Genomic DNA, 20,098 nt, shown 5'->3' on the forward strand with positions numbered 1-20,098 from the left:
CCAACAGACTCCCACCTGCTCCTTGAGAAAAATGGGTCCTCCAACCTTGATGTTCCCTTTGAGGATGGTCATGGACCCAGAGAGCCAGCCATGGACCCCTTCCTTCCTGGGAGAAACCAGCACTCTGAGGCCCCTAGACATATCCTCTGATATCCTTGTTCCTCAACTGAGTGAAGAGACCAGAGCATTAGAAAGAAAAAGACATACAGCAGTTTCTTTGAAAATGCTATATTAAACTACAATGCTATATTATGATCAATTGGGTGAACTGGAGACTTGCAGACTTCCTGTCCCCAGGTGAGGTCTTCCTACAAAGGAGGCTGGGCTCCTGGCTTCACAGGTTACAGCAGAGATGGGGCTGAGCCAGGGAGAGGAGTGGGGAGGGGAGGAGGGGGAGGGGGAGGAAGTGGGGGGCACTAAGGGAGAGGAGGGAGAGTTAGGGGAATGGGGAGGAGGGGCTGAGGGAGCTTTCCTCACCTCAGGTCCCCTCTTCTCCTCATCTTCAGGGACCTAGGAACCTACCTGCCACCCCCCACCCACCGGGATCCAGGGCCCTTAGGGGTGACTGGAAGGATGGGGACTCAGAATGGGGGACCTGGCCTAGGGAACCCCAGTTGGGGGTCCTAAGATGAAGAGGGCATCTGTACCTACCTAGGGAGAGGGGGTGGGGAGGAGGGAGGATTTAGGAGTGAGGCATGGAGATGTGGGGGGCAGGGGGGATTTAGGATTGAGGGTAGAAAGATGAGGAAGGGGAAAGTATGGAAACAGGGAGACACAGGGTGGGACTGTGGGGGAGGAGGGACTTAAGAAGAAGTGGGTTCAGAGGGAAATGGAAACCCACTCCAGGATTCTTGCCTGGAGAATCCCAGGGACGGAGGAGCCTGGTTGGCTGCTGTCTATGGGGTCACACAGAGTCGGGCATGACTGAAGCGACTTAGCAGCAGCAGCAGCAGGTTCAGAGGGGAGAGGGTTAAGAAGTGGTGGAGGGGCGCAGCAGGGAGTTACAGAAGGACAGGGTAGGAGGCTGGGACAGGCTGCAGGCTGCTTACAGGTACGGGGGGGAGGACCTGGCTGGCAGTAGGGATGCACAGGAAAAGGAGAGGCAGAGGCCTGAGCCTCGGGGAAGGACACGGGGACTGGGGATGTGAGTGAAGCCATATGAGCACGAAGGCCGACACAGGAAGGTGCATGGGGACAGAGGTCGGACCCAAGACATCTGGTTTCACTATAAACAACAGGAAGTACCAGAGGAGTGGCCACTTGCATTTTGCAGGTGACAAAACCGAAGTTCGGAGAAGTTACTGACTTGCCCAAGGTCCCACAGTGGAAGAGCGTGGATTTGAACTGGGTCTCCAGGTGGGTTTCACCCAAGTTGGGGGAAGGATGAGGGTAGGCGGAGGTCTGTTATGCCCTAGGAAACCAGGAGACTGAGCCGCACGAGCCCGCGGCCATCTCTCCAAAGGCAGTGCAGATGGTTCTCTCCGCTGTCCGGGCAGGTGGAGAGAGCTGTGTGGGCTCACACTGAGGACGAGACCACCTCAGGTCTATGAATATGCACCTGCCATAGAATTCACAAGACGGGCAGTGAGAACAAGGAACCATCCTGCGGGGGGCTGGCTGGGACAGGAGGCAGTGACCTAGGAGGTCACTGCCTCCTGTCCCAGCCAGCCCCCTGCCCTGGGAGAGGGGCATCAGGAGCTGGACCTGTGACAGCTCCTTACCATCAACCCATCCCGACCCCTCACCCTGGCATTGGTGTCCATGGTGTCCAAGGCCACAGAGAAATTTTTATCTTTAACTGAGAGAGAAAAGAGAACAGGGGGAGGAAGAGGAAGAGATGGGGAGTAAAAGGGGGAGGGAAGGAAAGTGAGGAAGGTAGGGCCTCAGGGCGTTCCTGGGCCCCTGGGCCTGCCCTGCAGGGAGGGCCTGTGCAGGACCTGGGCCTTAGAGGGGTGCGTGGAAGCAGGGAAGCAAACTCTAGGGCAGGAGGTAGACGCCTGTCTTGGACAAGAGAAGTCCTCTGGTCTGCCCAGACCAAAATGGTGCCCAGGGAAGTGCCCTCCAGCCCCCACCTTCTCCAGGAGACCAGACTCACCTCTTCTGTCATCCTGGAAGGCAAAGTTAGAAAAAGCCGGTTTTGCACTCTCATCCCAGGTCTCGAACCACTTCCTGTCGTCCCTGGACCTGCCAGAAGGGCGCCGCGTTGTCAGAGCAGGGTAACCTGGTCTGGGACGCCTTTCCCCTCACCCATTCACCCCCAGCTCACTCACCTGCCTCGGCCTTGCCTGTCCCTCCTCCGGGAGCGCACAACGAACACGCTCAGCACCACCACCAGCAGCAGCAGAAGCAGGGCCCCGGCTCCCGCCAGGCCCCCGACCAGCGCCTTCCAGGAGATGGCCACCTCGCAGCGCGGGCCCAAGAACCAGTGCGTGTCCGTGGAGAAGCAGCTGGAGGAGGGGGTCACAGGTCAACACCCTCACCACCTCCCGCGCCAGGACAATAAGTGCCCCTAGACAACCCAGGTCCTGGCAAGTGGGCGGGGCTCCACCAGGAGACGAGGGGGCGGAGCCGGAGGGGCCTGATGATTGGCCCAGCTGGCTGTGGGCGGGACCTCACCGGCAAGAAGGACCACTCTTCTGCAGAATGCATTGGCCCTGATGGCAGTCAATGGCGCCTTTCACGCCTGCTGTGCATTTGGTGACACAGCGGAGCTGATTCTCCTCCAGGAAAGGGAAGTAGAAATCCTCAAAACCTTCGGCAGCAGCGCGGCGACAGATGGCTGGGGGGTAGGTAGGGGGTTGCAGACGTAAAGACCTCATTCACTCTACTCTGGGGCCTGGCTATGGTAATTCTGAAAATCGGTAGAGGACTGCACTTCCGCGGGTGGCGTGTCAGCGGGTAGACCGTGGGATTAGATGAGTGCAGGGTAGGCTCGTCACCCTCTCCTCACCTTCCCTGTTGATCCTTCCCCACGCGGAAGCTACCAACAAGGACCTGAGAGGCAGCCCTGCCAGGTCGGTACCACTTGCGTCCCCAGAAGGTCTCCCCTCCTCCTTGGGAATTCCAACGGACAGATGTCCCTTGTGGGAGGGGTCCCGGCCACCTGGGGCCACTCAGCCCTTTGCCCCACCTCTCACCTTCAGGTGACAGCTCCGTCCTGGTGGTGTTGTTCACCTTGATGGAGTCAGGCTTAAAACACAGGACTGGGGGGCCACAGGCACAGGTGGAATCGGGGGAGGCACAGGAAGGGGCAGAGAGCGCTCTGTCAGTATGGGGGAGGTTTGGGTGGGCCATGAAGGAAGGCTCCTTGGGCCTCCCTCATGTCCCCTGATTAGCCAGGGGTCCTCAGCCACCCGGGAGACCTTGAGCAACTCTCTCTTCTGCAGCTCCTAGGTTCTGACAACCCTTCCTTAGGCTCACCCTTGACCCGGTTTTCTGTGGACCTGTCTCTCTTCTCCTATCCTGCCTGAGGTACCACAGGGCTGACACCTGCCCCCCGAAGGCCCCTGTGTGAGTTGGAGCAGGCTGGGATGGTGGCTGTGACCCTGACCCCTCCCTCCAGCCCCAGGCCCCCAGCCTCTGTTCACCTTGGTCATTCTGGCAGCTGTTCCCATCCTGGCTGACATTCTGGAGCTCCTCCTTCAAGGCCACCTTCACCTTCTCATACTCCTCCTCCAGCTGGGGGCTGAAGGGTAACTCCAGCAGGACTAGATATTCCACCACGATGCTGCCATTCCTGGGGGCAGGGGTGGGGTGCAGAGAGCCTTAAAAGGGGCCCAGGCCCAGGCCACCATACAACTGTAGAAGGGCATTTCCAGACCAGCCACAGCTATGCAGGTGTTGGCAGGAAGGGGCAGAGGCAATGAGATGGGATTCCAGACGGATTATGTCCAGAAGGGGCTGCTAGCCTGGGTAGGCGGGACAAGGAATGATTGACATTCTCTTTGTGTTCCCTCAAGCCATAATCAAACCAGGCCCTTCTGGGCTCTCTGCCTCCCTCTTGCTGACCCATCCACTAGACCAGTTGCCAACCAGAGAGACCAGCTATGGTCCAGACACCAGGCACAAAGCCTCAGGCACCACCCCCCTGTAGATCCCAATCATTCTGCATCCAGCATGCTTCAAGGAGAGGGGAGACATCCCTCCTACAGAGGAATGAATCCTGAAAGTGATCCCCAAACACCCTCCATGGAGTAGTTTTCTTGCCTCCTCCGTCCATCCCTCTCTTTATGACATTGAATGATTCCAAAAGCAAGGGATGGCTTCCTTGGCCCTTCTTTGTGCTCCCCACCCACCACCACACACACTTGACACTTGCCTCCACAGCCCCGGAAAGGGGTCCTACCTCAGAGAAAGGATCTGCACCTCCTTGAACCCCTGCACATTTTGGTAAATCTTCTTTATCTGAAATGCGAAGGATCCTGGCTCACATCTGAACCTCCAATCAGAGGGCACCCCCAGGCCCAAGCTCCACTCCAAGGTCATTTGAGTTTTGAATTCCCCCACCCCTTCCTCCTCACCTGATCCCGGAAGGTGTTCGTGAAATCCCGGTAGACCTTAGAACTGTTGTCATCGAGGTCCAGGGAAAACTCCTGGTTGACAGACACCTCCATGCCCACTTCACTGTCCACCATATCTGTACACAACATGCCCTGCTCTGGTCACTTCAACGTCCATTCCTGTCTGACATCACCACCACCACCCTAACCCAGAAGCTGCTCCCACTGCCCCTCTCCATGTTCCCTGAGGACTGACTGAATAGCAGAAGGAAGAAGGTAGGATTTCTGGGATGTGTTGTCCTGAGATGTGAGAAATACTGGAAGTGGGATGTCCCACAGTCAGTTCTGTAGTCTTTCTCTAGTCTGTCCCAGTGGGAAGAAGAATAGTGGCCCCAAAGATGTCTATGTCTAATCCCCAGAACCTGGAAATATATTATGCTACATGACAAGGAGGAGCTAAAGTGGCAGAAAGAATTAAGGGTACTAATCAGCTGACTTTAATATGGGAAAACTAACGTGGAATATATGATTGAGCCCAGTGTAATCACAAGAGTCCTTAGCAGGGGAAGAGGGACTCAGAAGAAATGAGAACCACTCAGGGGATGATGTTAAGTATGGAAAAAAGGAACAGACATGCAATGTGGCTGGCATCAAAGATGTAGCCAGGGGGCCTTGAGGAAGAAATGTAGGAGGCTGGAGAATGTGGAAAGGGCAAAGAAATTGATTCTCCCCTAGGGCTACCAAAAAGAACCCAGCCCTAGCCAACACCTTGATTTTAGCCCTGCAAGACTCAGGTTGGACTTCTAATCTACAAAATTCTACAGTAATAAATTTGCATGGTTCATCTGCTGAGTTTGTGGTAATTTGATACAGCAGAAATTAGCAACACAGACTGGGAGGAGGTCCTAGGAAAAGAGAGTGGCCCCAGTAACGTCCTGGAGGTAAGAGTGGAGGATAGGTATGGTATGGGGTAGAAGAGAGCATGAGGGAGAAAACAGGGATAAAGAGATTTGGCAAAATGATTGGTCTCATTAAAGTGACACCTCCCAAGAGAAAGTGCAAAAAGCAACTCACCCAGATATATCTCTCTGGCAGCCAACTCGCAGTGGGAGCCATAGAAAGTTCGGGGACAGAAGCACTGGCCCTGCGTCCAGGTGCCACCATTGTCACAAATGCCTGGGTAGCAAGTGAAAAGGGAAGTTCAGGCCAGGACTGACCATGCTCATGGAATTCAGTAAGGGAATGAGAAGGGATAAAAAATAGGCAGGAGATCCAACCTGGGCTGCTGATAAACCTAGACTGTGTGGTCATCTGAGTAGTGGTCAAAGTTGTCCAGCGAGATGTATGCGTAGAGAGAGTCTTGGTGTCCACCAGTATCCGTGAAACTCTGGTGATCGGTAGGCTTTGAGGTGTCAACTTGCGTGTAGCCATCATGGAAGATGAAGATCTCCCTCGACGTTTCACGATGCGTGGGGAGGTAATGAGGCCAGGCACAGGCCGAGTATTTACAAAGTTGGAATTGATCCAGGTCCCACTATTAGGCCTTAGTTTGCTCGGGAAAACCATGTTGATGGGAATTCTTCCAATGTTGATAGAACTAGGAGCAGCAGTCTTGTTGGAGGGGTTAGTATCCAGCATGGGAGGAGAAGTACCCAGTTTATCAGGGAACAGAGTTGTCATACTTGTGGAATTGGGAGAGGTGACCATCTCAGTAGTAGAGGTAAAAACTGATAATGGGACAGTGGGCATAGAGGTAACTTCAGCATTTGGACTCACTTCGACACATGGTGTAGTGGGAGAAGCAGACACTATTGTAACTGATATGGATTCTGGACACGGGGTGGTGGAAGACAGAGTCAGCATGGTGGTCGTCTGGGTAGGAGATGTCATTAGGGAAGTCACGGTGGAAGAAGTTTTTGTCGTTTCAATTGATGAAAAGGTGGGAAAAGCAGTGAGAGAGGAAGGGCCTGTGTTCTCTGCACTGGACATATGAGAGGAGGTAGAAAAAGAACTACTTGTTGTAGAGACCTCTGAACTTGGGCTAATGGAAGATGACATTATTGCAGGTGTTGAAGAGGAGATGATGGTACCAAAAGGGGTACTTATCGCATTAGTAGAAGTACTCAATATAGGGAAAGCTGAAGAGGGAGAAACACCTGAAGTACCGAGAGCTGTTATGGAGGTGGGTGTTGTTGCCATGTTTGTGGTCCCAGTCTTGGCAACTTCTGTGGTTGAGGGAGTGCTAGATGGTGCTGTGATCAAGGTGGCAGGGGGAGATGTATGCGTGGGAGTGGTGACCTCAGTTCTGGTTGTGGTTAACGTCCCAGTCGGAGATGGAGGGGTGGACGTGGACTGGGTGGCAGGGATCGTGGGTGGGGTAAACAGAGGGGTGGAGGCTGTGACTTCAGTGGGTACTGGTTCTGTGGTTGGGAAAGATGGAAATGATACAGGCGAACTGGATGCTGTCAAGGTACTACTGGTCACTGGCATAGAGACTGGAGATGTCTGAAAATGGGCTGCACTTGTTTGAGTGGCTGAGGATGTGATGGGAGAAATAGAAGTAATATCTGTTGTCAGAGACTCTACAGAAAGGGTACTGATAGGAGTAACTGTGGTTCTCAAAGTGGACGAAGCAAGCAGGGTTGTGTCCCTCATCATGGCTGTTCCTATAGAAGCTACAGTGGAGGACAGTCCCAAGGAACTGGACTGATACAGGTGTAGATCAGTGGTGGTGGGTGCCAAAGTGGTTTCAGCGGGGTCCTGCATTGAATTAGACATGCTAATTTTATGTGAGGTGGTATTGTCTGCCTGAGTGGTCCAGGTACTGCTGCTAGGCATGAGAGAATGACCTAAAGATGGAACTGGAATGCTGGTAGAGAGTAACGGAGTTGCTGTACTTTGGATGTTAGGGAACAAAGATGTCTCACTGGGCCTAATGGACAAGGTTGTCACGATATTAGAGGCTGTTCCTGTATTATGGGTAGGGGGAGAAGATGGGATATTATGAGTGGTGGGGGGGGAGGTGCCAGACAGGGAAAGTGTCAAGCTGAGGTCGGTCTTGGAGGTGGAGGAACCAGCAAAATTCATGAATGTGGACTGGGTGGAGGCTGGTAACAAGGTAGACACTTCTATACTGTCAGAGGAGGCAGGTACAGGCGTGGATGTCGGCACAATAGTGGAGCTACACACAGATGCAGTGGAAGCAGACCTGGCAATGTTCCCAGGAGACAAGGTGGTTGAAGAGGTGATGTGCAGAGCACTTTGCTCTTTTGTGGGGATGACTGTGGTCACCAAGGGTGTGCTATCAGACTGGGTGGATTCTGCAGTGGAGGGCAAGGGCAGAGGGGCTGTGATTGAGGTGGTTAAATTTGGAGTGTCTGTCAGACGGGTGATTGCTGTCCAGGAAGTGATGACAGAACGGCCAGGAGGTGAACGAAGAGAAGTGGCGTAGGGAGAGAGGATATTGGATGTAAATGTAGAGAGGCCATTTCTATTGCTGGTGGAACTGGAGCCTGGATCTGTGGTTGCGGTAGGAGTGAATGAAGGTAAATTAGTGGACAATAACAAGGTATATCTGCTGGGAAGTGAAGGGCCGGCAGTGGTGTGGGTGGTGGGGAGTGTGGTCATGTCGGTGGGCAGAGGGCTGGTGTGCGGGGTGGAGGCGGAGGCGGGCTCTGGGCTGGGGGCAGGTGGAGGGGAGCGAGGCACCCCCGTGGACGCGGTGGGGCTACTGGTGGCCACGGGAGTGGAGGTGGTGGACGCGGGAGCATGGAGTGTGCTGCTGGGCGTGGCGGAGGATGTGACTGACGGCGGAGAGGGCACCCCCGTGGCGACAGGCTGGCTAGCGGTGTCACTGGGAGGAGTCCCCGTGGTGGTGGGGTGCGGGGGCGGCACGCTGGCGCTCGGGGCAGGTGGGCTGGCACCCTCGGCCGGAGTGGTACTGGCCCTGGTGCTGCCGGGGGCCGGGGAGGAGGCGCCTAGCGATGTGGCGGGAATGGCGCTGGAGCGGAAGGGAGTCGCCGTGCTGCGGGGAGTGGTGAAGATGGAGGTGGCGGCCGGCGTGCTGGCCGAGGTTGCCTGGACAGGGAAGGTGCTGTGTGTGCGGGGGGTGGTGGGGCCGGAGGAGATGATCCCGGTGGTGGGGGTGGCCGCGGCCGCGGGGCTGGGGGTGGGTGTGGCTGAGGGGCTGGCCAGAGCGAGTGTGGAGCCGAGGGCCACGGCGGAGGTGGCGGTGGTGGATGGAGCCGCGGGCCCGGCGGATGTGGCCTCGGTGGTGGCGGGCGCGGAGCTGGGGGCTCCCGTCCCGACCGAGGAGGGAGGGAGAGTCGTGGATGTGTGCGGCGCGGCGGAGGCCGGGAGGGGTGAGGTGACTGCGGAAGTGAGGGTGCTCGCGCCGGGGTAGATGGTGGAAGAGGTGAGGGCCGGAGCGCTGGGCCGTGCGGTGGGCATGGGTGTGGTCACCAGGAGGGTGCTAGCAGCCCCGGTGGTGTGCGCGGCGGCGGCAGAGGGCAGAGGGGCCGTGAGGGAGGTGGCCGGGGCTGCGGTGTCCCTGGGAGTGGCGAGCTGCGTGGTGGAGCCGGTGGGCGTGCTGGCGGGAGGCGAGGGGCCGGCAGTGGTGTGGGTGGTGGGGAGTGTGGTCATGTCGGTGGGCAGAGGGCTGGTGTGCGGGGTGGAGGCGGAGGCGGGCTCTGGGCTGGGGGCAGGTGGAGGGGAGCGAGGCACCCCCGTGGACGCGGTGGGGCTACTGGTGGCCACGGGAGTGGAGGTGGTGGACGCGGGAGCATAGAGTGTGCTGCTGGGCGTGGCGGAGGATGTGACTGACGGCGGAGAGGGCACCCCCGTGGCGACAGGCTGGCTAGCGGTGTCACTGGGAGGAGTCCCCGTGGTGGTGGGGTGCGGGGGCGGCACACTGGCGCTCGGGGCAGGTGGGCTGGCACCCTCGGCCGGAGTGGTACTGGCCCTGGTGCTGCCGGGGGCCGGGGAGGAGGCGCCTAGCGATGTGGCGGGAACGGCGCTGGAGCGGAAGGGAGTCGCCGTGCTGCGGGGAGTGGTGAAGATGGAGGTGGCGGCCGGCGTGCTGGCCGAGGTTGCCTGGACAGGGAAGGTGCTGTGTGTGCGGGGGGTGGTGGGGCCGGAGGAGATGATCCCGGTGGTGGGGGGTGGCCGCGGCCGCGGGGCTGGGGGTGGGTGTGGCTGAGGGGCTGGCCAGAGCGAGTGTGGAGCCGAGGGCCACGGCGGAGGTGGCGGTGGTGGATGGAGCCGCGGGGCCCGGCGGATGTGGCCTCGGTGGTGGCGGGCGCGGAGCTGGGGGCTCCCGTCCCGACCGAGGAGGGAGGGAGAGTCGTGGATGTGTGCGGCGCGGCGGAGGCCGGGAGGGGTGAGGTGACTGCGGAAGTGAGGGTGCTCGCGCCGGGGTAGATGGTGGAAGAGGTGAGGGCCGGAGCGCTGGGCCGTGCGGTGGGCATGGGTGTGGTCACCAGGAGGGTGCTAGCAGCCCCGGTGGTGTGCGCGGCGGCGGCAGAGGGCAGAGGGGCCGTGAGGGAGGTGGCCGGGGCTGCGGTGTCCCTGGGAGTGGCGAGCTGCGTGGTGGAGCCGGTGGGCGTGCTGGCGGGAGGCGAGGGGCCGGCAGTGGTGTGGGTGGTGGGGAGTGTGGTCATGTCGGTGGGCAGAGGGCTGGTGTGCGGGGTGGAGGCGGAGGCGGGCTCTGGGCTGGGGGCAGGTGGAGGGGAGCGAGGCACCCCCGTGGACGCGGTGGGGCTACTGGTGGCCACGGGAGTGGAGGTGGTGGACGCGGGAGCATAGAGTGTGCTGCTGGGCGTGGCGGAGGATGTGACTGACGGCGGAGAGGGCACCCCCGTGGCGACAGGCTGGCTAGCGGTGTCACTGGGAGGAGTCCCCGTGGTGGTGGGGTGCGGGGGCGGCACACTGGCGCTCGGGGCAGGTGGGCTGGCACCCTCGGCCGGAGTGGTACTGGCCCTGGTGCTGCCGGGGGCCGGGGAGGAGGCGCCTAGCGATGTGGCGGGAACGGCGCTGGAGCGGAAGGGAGTCGCCGTGCTGCGGGGAGTGGTGAAGATGGAGGTGGCGGCCGGCGTGCTGGCCGAGGTTGCCTGGACAGGGAAGGTGCTGTGTGTGCGGGGGGTGGTGGGGCCGGAGGAGATGATCCCGGTGGTGGGGGTGGCCGCGGCCGCGGGCGTGGCCGAGGCCGCGGCCGCGGGGCTGGGGGTGGGTGTGGCTGAGGGGCTGGCCAGAGCGAGTGTGGAGCCGAGGGCCACGGCGGAGGTGGCGGTGGTGGATGGAGCCGCGGGCCCGGCGGATGTGGCCTCGGTGGTGGCGGGCGCGGAGCTGGGGGCTCCCGTCCCGACCGAGGAGGGAGGGAGAGTCGGGGATGTGTGCGGCGCGGCGGAGGCCGGGAGGGGTGAGGTGACTGCGGAAGTGAGGGTGCTCGCGCCGGGGTAGATGGTGGAAGAGGTGAGGGCCGGAGCGCTGGGCCGTGCGGTGGGCATGGGTGTGGTCACCAGGAGGGTGCTAGCAGCCCCGGTGGTGTGCGCGGCGGCGGCAGAGGGCAGAGGGGCCGTGAGGGAGGTGGCCGGGGCTGCGGTGTCCCTGGGAGTGGCGAGCTGCGTGGTGGAGCCGGTGGGCGTGCTGGCGGGAGGCGAGGGGCCGGCAGTGGTGTGGGTGGTGGGGAGTGTGGTCATGTCGGTGGGCAGAGGGCTGGTGTGCGGGGTGGAGGCGGAGGCGGGCTCTGGGCTGGGGGCAGGTGGAGGGGAGCGAGGCACCCCCGTGGACGCGGTGGGGCTACTGGTGGCCACGGGAGTGGAGGTGGTGGACGCGGGAGCATAGAGTGTGCTGCTGGGCGTGGCGGAGGATGTGACTGACGGCGGAGAGGGCACCCCCGTGGCGACAGGCTGGCTAGCGGTGTCACTGGGAGGAGTCCCCGTGGTGGTGGGGTGCGGGGGGCGGCACACTGGCGCTCGGGGCAGGTGGGCTGGCACCCTCGGCCGGAGTGGTACTGGCCCTGGTGCTGCCGGGGGCCGGGGAGGAGGCGCCTAGCGATGTGGCGGGAACGGCGCTGGAGCGGAAGGGAGTCGCCGTGCTGCGGGGAGTGGTGAAGATGGAGGTGGCGGCCGGCGTGCTGGCCGAGGTTGCCTGGACAGGGAAGGTGCTGTGTGTGCGGGGGGTGGTGGGGCCGGAGGAGATGATCCCGGTGGTGGGGGTGGCCGCGGCCGCGGGCGTGGCCGAGGCCGCGGCCGCGGGGCTGGGGGTGGGTGTGGCTGAGGGGCTGGCCAGAGCGAGTGTGGAGCCGAGGGCCACGGCGGAGGTGGCGGTGGTGGATGGAGCCGCGGGCCCGGCGGATGTGGCCTCGGTGGTGGCGGGCGCGGAGCTGGGGGCTCCCGTCCCGACCGAGGAGGGAGGGAGAGTCGGGGATGTGTGCGGCGCGGCGGAGGCCGGGAGGGGTGAGGTGACTGCGGAAGTGAGGGTGCTCGCGCCGGGGTAGATGGTGGAAGAGGTGAGGGCCGGAGCGCTGGGCCGTGCGGTGGGCATGGGTGTGGTCACCAGGAGGGTGCTAGCAGCCCCGGTGGTGTGCGCGGCGGCGGCAGAGGGCAGAGGGGCCGTGAGGGAGGTGGCCGGGGCTGCGGTGTCCCTGGGAGTGGCGAGCTGCGTGGTGGAGCCGGTGGGCGTGCTGGCGGGAGGCGAGGGGCCGGCAGTGGTGTGGGTGGTGGGGAGTGTGGTCATGTCGGTGGGCAGAGGGCTGGTGTGCGGGGTGGAGGCGGAGGCGGGCTCTGGGCTGGGGGCAGGTGGAGGGGAGCGAGGCACCCCCGTGGACGCGGTGGGGCTACTGGTGGCCACGGGAGTGGAGGTGGTGGACGCGGGAGCATAGAGTGTGCTGCTGGGCGTGGCGGAGGATGTGACTGACGGCGGAGAGGGCACCCCCGTGGCGACAGGCTGGCTAGCGGTGTCACTGGGAGGAGTCCCCGTGGTGGTGGGGTGCGGGGGCGGCACACTGGCGCTCGGGGCAGGTGGGCTGGCACCCTCGGCCGGAGTGGTACTGGCCCTGGTGCTGCCGGGGGCCGGGGAGGAGGCGCCTAGCGATGTGGCGGGAACGGCGCTGGAGCGGAAGGGAGTCGCCGTGCTGCGGGGAGTGGTGAAGATGGAGGTGGCGGCCGGCGTGCTGGCCGAGGTTGCCTGGACAGGGAAGGTGCTGTGTGTGCGGGGGGTGGTGGGGCCGGAGGAGATGATCCCGGTGGTGGGGGTGGCCGCGGCCGCGGGCGTGGCCGAGGCCGCGGCCGCGGGGCTGGGGGTGGGTGTGGCTGAGGGGCTGGCCAGAGCGAGTGTGGAGCCGAGGGCCACGGCGGAGGTGGCGGTGGTGGATGGAGCCGCGGGCCCGGCGGATGTGGCCTCGGTGGTGGCGGGCGCGGAGCTGGGGGCTCCCGTCCCGACCGAGGAGGGAGGGAGAGTCGGGGATGTGTGCGGCGCGGCGGAGGCCGGGAGGGGTGAGGTGACTGCGGAAGTGAGGGTGCTCGCGCCGGGGTAGATGGTGGAAGAGGTGAGGGCCGGAGCGCTGGGCCGTGCGGTGGGCATGGGTGTGGTCACCAGGAGGGTGCTAGCAGCCCCGGTGGTGTGCGCGGCGGCGGCAGAGGGCAGAGGGGCCGTGAGGGAGGTGGCCGGGGCTGCGGTGTCCCTGGGAGTGGCGAGCTGCGTGGTGGAGCCGGTGGGCGTGCTGGCGGGAGGCGAGGGGCCGGCAGTGGTGTGGGTGGTGGGGAGTGTGGTCATGTCGGTGGGCAGAGGGCTGGTGTGCGGGGTGGAGGCGGAGGCGGGCTCTGGGCTGGGGGCAGGTGGAGGGGAGCGAGGCACCCCCGTGGACGCGGTGGGGCTACTGGTGGCCACGGGAGTGGAGGTGGTGGACGCGGGAGCATAGAGTGTGCTGCTGGGCGTGGCGGAGGATGTGACTGACGGCGGAGAGGGCACCCCCGTGGCGACAGGCTGGCTAGCGGTGTCACTGGGAGGAGTCCCCGTGGTGGTGGGGTGCGGGGGCGGCACACTGGCGCTCGGGGCAGGTGGGCTGGCACCCTCGGCCGGAGTGGTACTGGCCCTGGTGCTGCCGGGGGCCGGGGAGGAGGCGCCTAGCGATGTGGCGGGAACGGCGCTGGAGCGGAAGGGAGTCGCCGTGCTGCGGGGAGTGGTGAAGATGGAGGTGGCGGCCGGCGTGCTGGCCGAGGTTGCCTGGACAGGGAAGGTGCTGTGTGTGCGGGGGGTGGTGGGGCCGGAGGAGATGATCCCGGTGGTGGGGGTGGCCGCGGCCGCGGGCGTGGCCGAGGCCGCGGCCGCGGGGCTGGGGGTGGGTGTGGCTGAGGGGCTGGCCAGAGCGAGTGTGGAGCCGAGGGCCACGGCGGAGGTGGCGGTGGTGGATGGAGCCGCGGGCCCGGCGGATGTGGCCTCGGTGGTGGCGGGCGCGGAGCTGGGGGCTCCCGTCCCGACCGAGGAGGGAGGGAGAGTCGGGGATGTGTGCGGCGCGGCGGAGGCCGGGAGGGGTGAGGTGACTGCGGAAGTGAGGGTGCTCGCGCCGGGGTAGATGGTGGAAGAGGTGAGGGCCGGAGCGCTGGGCCGTGCGGTGGGCATGGGTGTGGTCACCAGGAGGGTGCTAGCAGCCCCGGTGGTGTGCGCGGCGGCGGCAGAGGGCAGAGGGGCCGTGAGGGAGGTGGCCGGGGCTGCGGTGTCCCTGGGAGTGGCGAGCTGCGTGGTGGAGCCGGTGGGCGTGCTGGCGGGAGGCGAGGGGCCGGCAGTGGTGTGGGTGGTGGGGAGTGTGGTCATGTCGGTGGGCAGAGGGCTGGTGTGCGGGGTGGAGGCGGAGGCGGGCTCTGGGCTGGGGGCAGGTGGAGGGGAGCGAGGCACCCCCGTGGACGCGGTGGGGCTACTGGTGGCCACGGGAGTGGAGGTGGTGGACGCGGGAGCATAGAGTGTGCTGCTGGGCGTGGCGGAGGATGTGACTGACGGCGGAGAGGGCACCCCCGTGGCGACAGGCTGGCTAGCGGTGTCACTGGGAGGAGTCCCCGTGGTGGTGGGGTGCGGGGGCGGCACACTGGCGCTCGGGGCAGGTGGGCTGGCACCCTCGGCCGGAGTGGTACTGGCCCTGGTGCTGCCGGGGGCCGGGGAGGAGGCGCCTAGCGATGTGGCGGGAACGGCGCTGGAGCGGAAGGGAGTCGCCGTGCTGCGGGGAGTGGTGAAGATGGAGGTGGCGGCCGGCGTGCTGGCCGAGGTTGCCTGGACAGGGAAGGTGCTGTGTGTGCGGGGGGTGGTGGGGCCGGAGGAGATGATCCCGGTGGTGGGGGTGGCCGCGGCCGCGGGCGTGGCCGAGGCCGCGGCCGCGGGGCTGGGGGTGGGTGTGGCTGAGGGGCTGGCCAGAGCGAGTGTGGAGCCGAGGGCCACGGCGGAGGTGGCGGTGGTGGATGGAGCCGCGGGCCCGGCGGATGTGGCCTCGGTGGTGGCGGGCGCGGAGCTGGGGGCTCCCGTCCCGACCGAGGAGGGAGGGAGAGTCGGGGATGTGTGCGGCGCGGCGGAGGCCGGGAGGGGTGAGGTGACTGCGGAAGTGAGGGTGCTCGCGCCGGGGTAGATGGTGGAAGAGGTGAGGGCCGGAGCGCTGGGCCGTGCGGTGGGCATGGGTGTGGTCACCAGGAGGGTGCTAGCAGCCCCGGTGGTGTGCGCGGCGGCGGCAGAGGGCAGAGGGGCCGTGAGGGAGGTGGCCGGGGCTGCGGTGTCCCTGGGAGTGGCGAGCTGCGTGGTGGAGCCGGTGGGCGTGCTGGCGGGAGGCGAGGGGCCGGCAGTGGTGTGGGTGGTGGGGAGTGTGGTCATGTCGGTGGGCAGAGGGCTGGTGTGCGGGGTGGAGGCGGAGGCGGGCTCTGGGCTGGGGGCAGGTGGAGGGGAGCGAGGCACCCCCGTGGACGCGGTGGGGCTACTGGTGGCCACGGGAGTGGAGGTGGTGGACGCGGGAGCATAGAGTGTGCTGCTGGGCGTGGCGGAGGATGTGACTGACGGCGGAGAGGGCACCCCCGTGGCGACAGGCTGGCTAGCGGTGTCACTGGGAGGAGTCCCCGTGGTGGTGGGGTGCGGGGGCGGCACACTGGCGCTCGGGGCAGGTGGGCTGGCACCCTCGGCCGGAGTGGTACTGGCCCTGGTGCTGCCGGGGGCCGGGGAGGAGGCGCCTAGCGATGTGGCGGGAACGGCGCTGGAGCGGAAGGGAGTCGCCGTGCTGCGGGGAGTGGTGAAGATGGAGGTGGCGGCCGGCGTGCTGGCCGAGGTTGCCTGGACAGGGAAGGTGCTGTGTGTGCGGGGGGTGGTGGGGCCGGAGGAGATGATCCCGGTGGTGGGGGTGGCCGCGGCCGCGGGCGTGGCCGAGGCCGCGGCCGCGGGGCTGGGGGTGGGTGTGGCTGAGGGGCTGGCCAGAGCGAGTGTGGAGCCGAGGGCCACGGCGGAGGTGGCGGTGGTGGATGGAGCCGCGGGCCCGGCGGATGTGGCCTCGGTGGTGGCGGGCGCGGAGCTGGGGGCTCCCGTCCCGACCGAGGAGGGAGGGAGAGTCGGGGATGTGTGCGGCGCGGCGGAGGCCGGGAGGGGTGAGGTGACTGCGGAAGTGAGGGTGCTCGCGCCGGGGTAGATGGTGGAAGAGGTGAGGGCCGGAGCGCTGGGCCGTGCGGTGGGCATGGGTGTGGTCACCAGGAGGGTGCTAGCAGCCCCGGTGGTGTGCGCGGCGGCGGCAGAGGGCAGAGGGGCCGTGAGGGAGGTGGCCGGGGCTGCGGTGTCCCTGGGAGTGGCGAGCTGCGTGGTGGAGCCGGTGGGCGTGCTGGCGGGAGGCGAGGGGCCGGCAGTGGTGTGGGTGGTGGGGAGTGTGGTCATGTCGGTGGGCAGAGGGCTGGTGTGCGGGGTGGAGGCGGAGGCGGGCTCTGGGCTGGGGGCAGGTGGAGGGGAGCGAGGCACCCCCGTGGACGCGGTGGGGCTACTGGTGGCCACGGGAGTGGAGGTGGTGGACGCGGGAGCATAGAGTGTGCTGCTGGGCGTGGCGGAGGATGTGACTGACGGCGGAGAGGGCACCCCCGTGGCGACAGGCTGGCTAGCGGTGTCACTGGGAGGAGTCCCCGTGGTGGTGGGGTGCGGGGGCGGCACACTGGCGCTCGGGGCAGGTGGGCTGGCACCCTCGGCCGGAGTGGTACTGGCCCTGGTGCTGCCGGGGGCCGGGGAGGAGGCGCCTAGCGATGTGGCGGGAACGGCGCTGGAGCGGAAGGGAGTCGCCGTGCTGCGGGGAGTGGTGAAGATGGAGGTGGCGGCCGGCGTGCTGGCCGAGGTTGCCTGGACAGGGAAGGTGCTGTGTGTGCGGGGGGTGGTGGGGCCGGAGGAGATGATCCCGGTGGTGGGGGTGGCCGCGGCCGCGGGCGTGGCCGAGGCCGCGGCCGCGGGGCTGGGGGTGGGTGTGGCTGAGGGGCTGGCCAGAGCGAGTGTGGAGCCGAGGGCCACGGCGGAGGTGGCGGTGGTGGATGGAGCCGCGGGCCCGGCGGATGTGGCCTCGGTGGTGGCGGGCGCGGAGCTGGGGGCTCCCGTCCCGACCGAGGAGGGAGGGAGAGTCGGGGATGTGTGCGGCGCGGCGGAGGCCGGGAGGGGTGAGGTGACTGCGGAAGTGAGGGTGCTCGCGCCGGGGTAGATGGTGGAAGAGGTGAGGGCCGGAGCGCTGGGCCGTGCGGTGGGCATGGGTGTGGTCACCAGGAGGGTGCTAGCAGCCCCGGTGGTGTGCGCGGCGGCGGCAGAGGGCAGAGGGGCCGTGAGGGAGGTGGCCGGGGCTGCGGTGTCCCTGGGAGTGGCGAGCTGCGTGGTGGAGCCGGTGGGCGTGCTGGCGGGAGGCGAGGGGCCGGCAGTGGTGTGGGTGGTGGGGAGTGTGGTCATGTCGGTGGGCAGAGGGCTGGTGTGCGGGGTGGAGGCGGAGGCGGGCTCTGGGCTGGGGGCAGGTGGAGGGGAGCGAGGCACCCCCGTGGACGCGGTGGGGCTACTGGTGGCCACGGGAGTGGAGGTGGTGGACGCGGGAGCATAGAGTGTGCTGCTGGGCGTGGCGGAGGATGTGACTGACGGCGGAGAGGGCACCCCCGTGGCGACAGGCTGGCTAGCGGTGTCACTGGGAGGAGTCCCCGTGGTGGTGGGGTGCGGGGGCGGCACACTGGCGCTCGGGGCAGGTGGGCTGGCACCCTCGGCCGGAGTGGTACTGGCCCTGGTGCTGCCGGGGGCCGGGGAGGAGGCGCCTAGCGATGTGGCGGGAACGGCGCTGGAGCGGAAGGGAGTCGCCGTGCTGCGGGGAGTGGTGAAGATGGAGGTGGCGGCCGGCGTGCTGGCCGAGGTTGCCTGGACAGGGAAGGTGCTGTGTGTGCGGGGGGTGGTGGGGCCGGAGGAGATGATCCCGGTGGTGGGGGTGGCCGCGGCCGCGGGCGTGGCCGAGGCCGCGGCCGCGGGGCTGGGGGTGGGTGTGGCTGAGGGGCTGGCCAGAGCGAGTGTGGAGCCGAGGGCCACGGCGGAGGTGGCGGTGGTGGATGGAGCCGCGGGCCCGGCGGATGTGGCCTCGGTGGTGGCGGGCGCGGAGCTGGGGGCTCCCGTCCCGACCGAGGAGGGAGGGAGAGTCGGGGATGTGTGCGGCGCGGCGGAGGCCGGGAGGGGTGAGGTGACTGCGGAAGTGAGGGTGCTCGCGCCGGGGTAGATGGTGGAAGAGGTGAGGGCCGGAGCGCTGGGCCGTGCGGTGGGCATGGGTGTGGTCACCAGGAGGGTGCTAGCAGCCCCGGTGGTGTGCGCGGCGGCGGCAGAGGGCAGAGGGGCCGTGAGGGAGGTGGCCGGGGCTGCGGTGTCCCTGGGAGTGGCGAGCTGCGTGGTGGAGCCGGTGGGCGTGCTGGCGGGAGGCGAGGGGCCGGCAGTGGTGTGGGTGGTGGGGAGTGTGGTCATGTCGGTGGGCAGAGGGCTGGTGTGCGGGGTGGAGGCGGAGGCGGGCTCTGGGCTGGGGGCAGGTGGAGGGGAGCGAGGCACCCCCGTGGACGCGGTGGGGCTACTGGTGGCCACGGGAGTGGAGGTGGTGGACGCGGGAGCATAGAGTGTGCTGCTGGGCGTGGCGGAGGATGTGACTGACGGCGGAGAGGGCACCCCCGTGGCGACAGGCTGGCTAGCGGTGTCACTGGGAGGAGTCCCCGTGGTGGTGGGGTGCGGGGGCGGCACACTGGCGCTCGGGGCAGGTGGGCTGGCACCCTCGGCCGGAGTGGTACTGGCCCTGGTGCTGCCGGGGGCCGGGGAGGAGGCGCCTAGCGATGTGGCGGGAACGGCGCTGGAGCGGAAGGGAGTCGCCGTGCTGCGGGGAGTGGTGAAGATGGAGGTGGCGGCCGGCGTGCTGGCCGAGGTTGCCTGGACAGGGAAGGTGCTGTGTGTGCGGGGGGTGGTGGGGCCGGAGGAGATGATCCCGGTGGTGGGGGTGGCCGCGGCCGCGGGCGTGGCCGAGGCCGCGGCCGCGGGGCTGGGGGTGGGTGTGGCTGAGGGGCTGGCCAGAGCGAGTGTGGAGCCGAGGGCCACGGCGGAGGTGGCGGTGGTGGATGGAGCCGCGGGCCCGGCGGATGTGGCCTCGGTGGTGGCGGGCGCGGAGCTGGGGGCTCCCGTCCCGACCGAGGAGGGAGGGAGAGTCGGGGATGTGTGCGGCGCGGCGGAGGCCGGGAGGGGTGAGGTGACTGCGGAAGTGAGGGTGCTCGCGCCGGGGTAGATGGTGGAAGAGGTGAGGGCCGGAGCGCTGGGCCGTGCGGTGGGCATGGGTGTGGTCACCAGGAGGGTGCTAGCAGCCCCGGTGGTGTGCGCGGCGGCGGCAGAGGGCAGAGGGGCCGTGAGGGAGGTGGCCGGGGCTGCGGTGTCCCTGGGAGTGGCGAGCTGCGTGGTGGAGCCGGTGGGCGTGCTGGCGGGAGGCGAGGGGCCGGCAGTGGTGTGGGTGGTGGGGAGTGTGGTCATGTCGGTGGGCAGAGGGCTGGTGTGCGGGGTGGAGGCGGAGGCGGGCTCTGGGCTGGGGGCAGGTGGAGGGGAGCGAGGCACCCCCGTGGACGCGGTGGGGCTACTGGTGGCCACGGGAGTGGAGGTGGTGGACGCGGGAGCATAGAGTGTGCTGCTGGGCGTGGCGGAGGATGTGACTGACGGCGGAGAGGGCACCCCCGTGGCGACAGGCTGGCTAGCGGTGTCACTGGGAGGAGTCCCCGTGGTGGTGGGGTGCGGGGGCGGCACACTGGCGCTCGGGGCAGGTGGGCTGGCACCCTCGGCCGGAGTGGTACTGGCCCTGGTGCTGCCGGGGGCCGGGGAGGAGGCGCCTAGCGATGTGGCGGGAACGGCGCTGGAGCGGAAGGGAGTCGCCGTGCTGCGGGGAGTGGTGAAGATGGAGGTGGCGGCCGGCGTGCTGGCCGAGGTTGCCTGGACAGGGAAGGTGCTGTGTGTGCGGGGGGTGGTGGGGCCGGAGGAGATGATCCCGGTGGTGGGGGTGGCCGCGGCCGCGGGCGTGGCCGAGGCCGCGGCCGCGGGGCTGGGGGTGGGTGTGGCTGAGGGGCTGGCCAGAGCGAGTG

General features: G+C 66.3%; 1 protein-coding gene across 1 annotated transcript in view; it reads right to left on the minus strand.

The window, feature by feature from the left end:
- Nucleotides 1–212: 212 nt before the first annotated feature.
- LOC139179635 (mucin-19-like) overlaps nucleotides 213–20,098 on the minus strand; it is a 42,749-nt gene continuing 22,863 nt past the window's right edge. Inside the window, 13 exon segments of the mRNA XM_070779253.1 lie at nucleotides 213–1,558; nucleotides 1,746–1,798; nucleotides 2,096–2,178; nucleotides 2,256–2,447; nucleotides 2,617–2,779; nucleotides 3,138–3,203; nucleotides 3,588–3,736; nucleotides 4,346–4,404; nucleotides 4,521–4,636; nucleotides 5,574–5,675; nucleotides 5,777–9,676; nucleotides 9,733–11,370; nucleotides 11,492–20,058. Coding sequence (XP_070635354.1) covers nucleotides 1,517–1,558; nucleotides 1,746–1,798; nucleotides 2,096–2,178; nucleotides 2,256–2,447; nucleotides 2,617–2,779; nucleotides 3,138–3,203; nucleotides 3,588–3,736; nucleotides 4,346–4,404; nucleotides 4,521–4,636; nucleotides 5,574–5,675; nucleotides 5,777–9,676; nucleotides 9,733–11,370; nucleotides 11,492–20,058 — 15,130 coding nt within the window. The 3' untranslated portion in view covers nucleotides 213–1,516.

This window comes from Bos indicus, chromosome 25 (assembly GCF_029378745.1).
Source record: "Bos indicus isolate NIAB-ARS_2022 breed Sahiwal x Tharparkar chromosome 25, NIAB-ARS_B.indTharparkar_mat_pri_1.0, whole genome shotgun sequence".
Lineage (NCBI taxonomy): Eukaryota > Metazoa > Chordata > Mammalia > Artiodactyla > Bovidae > Bos > Bos indicus.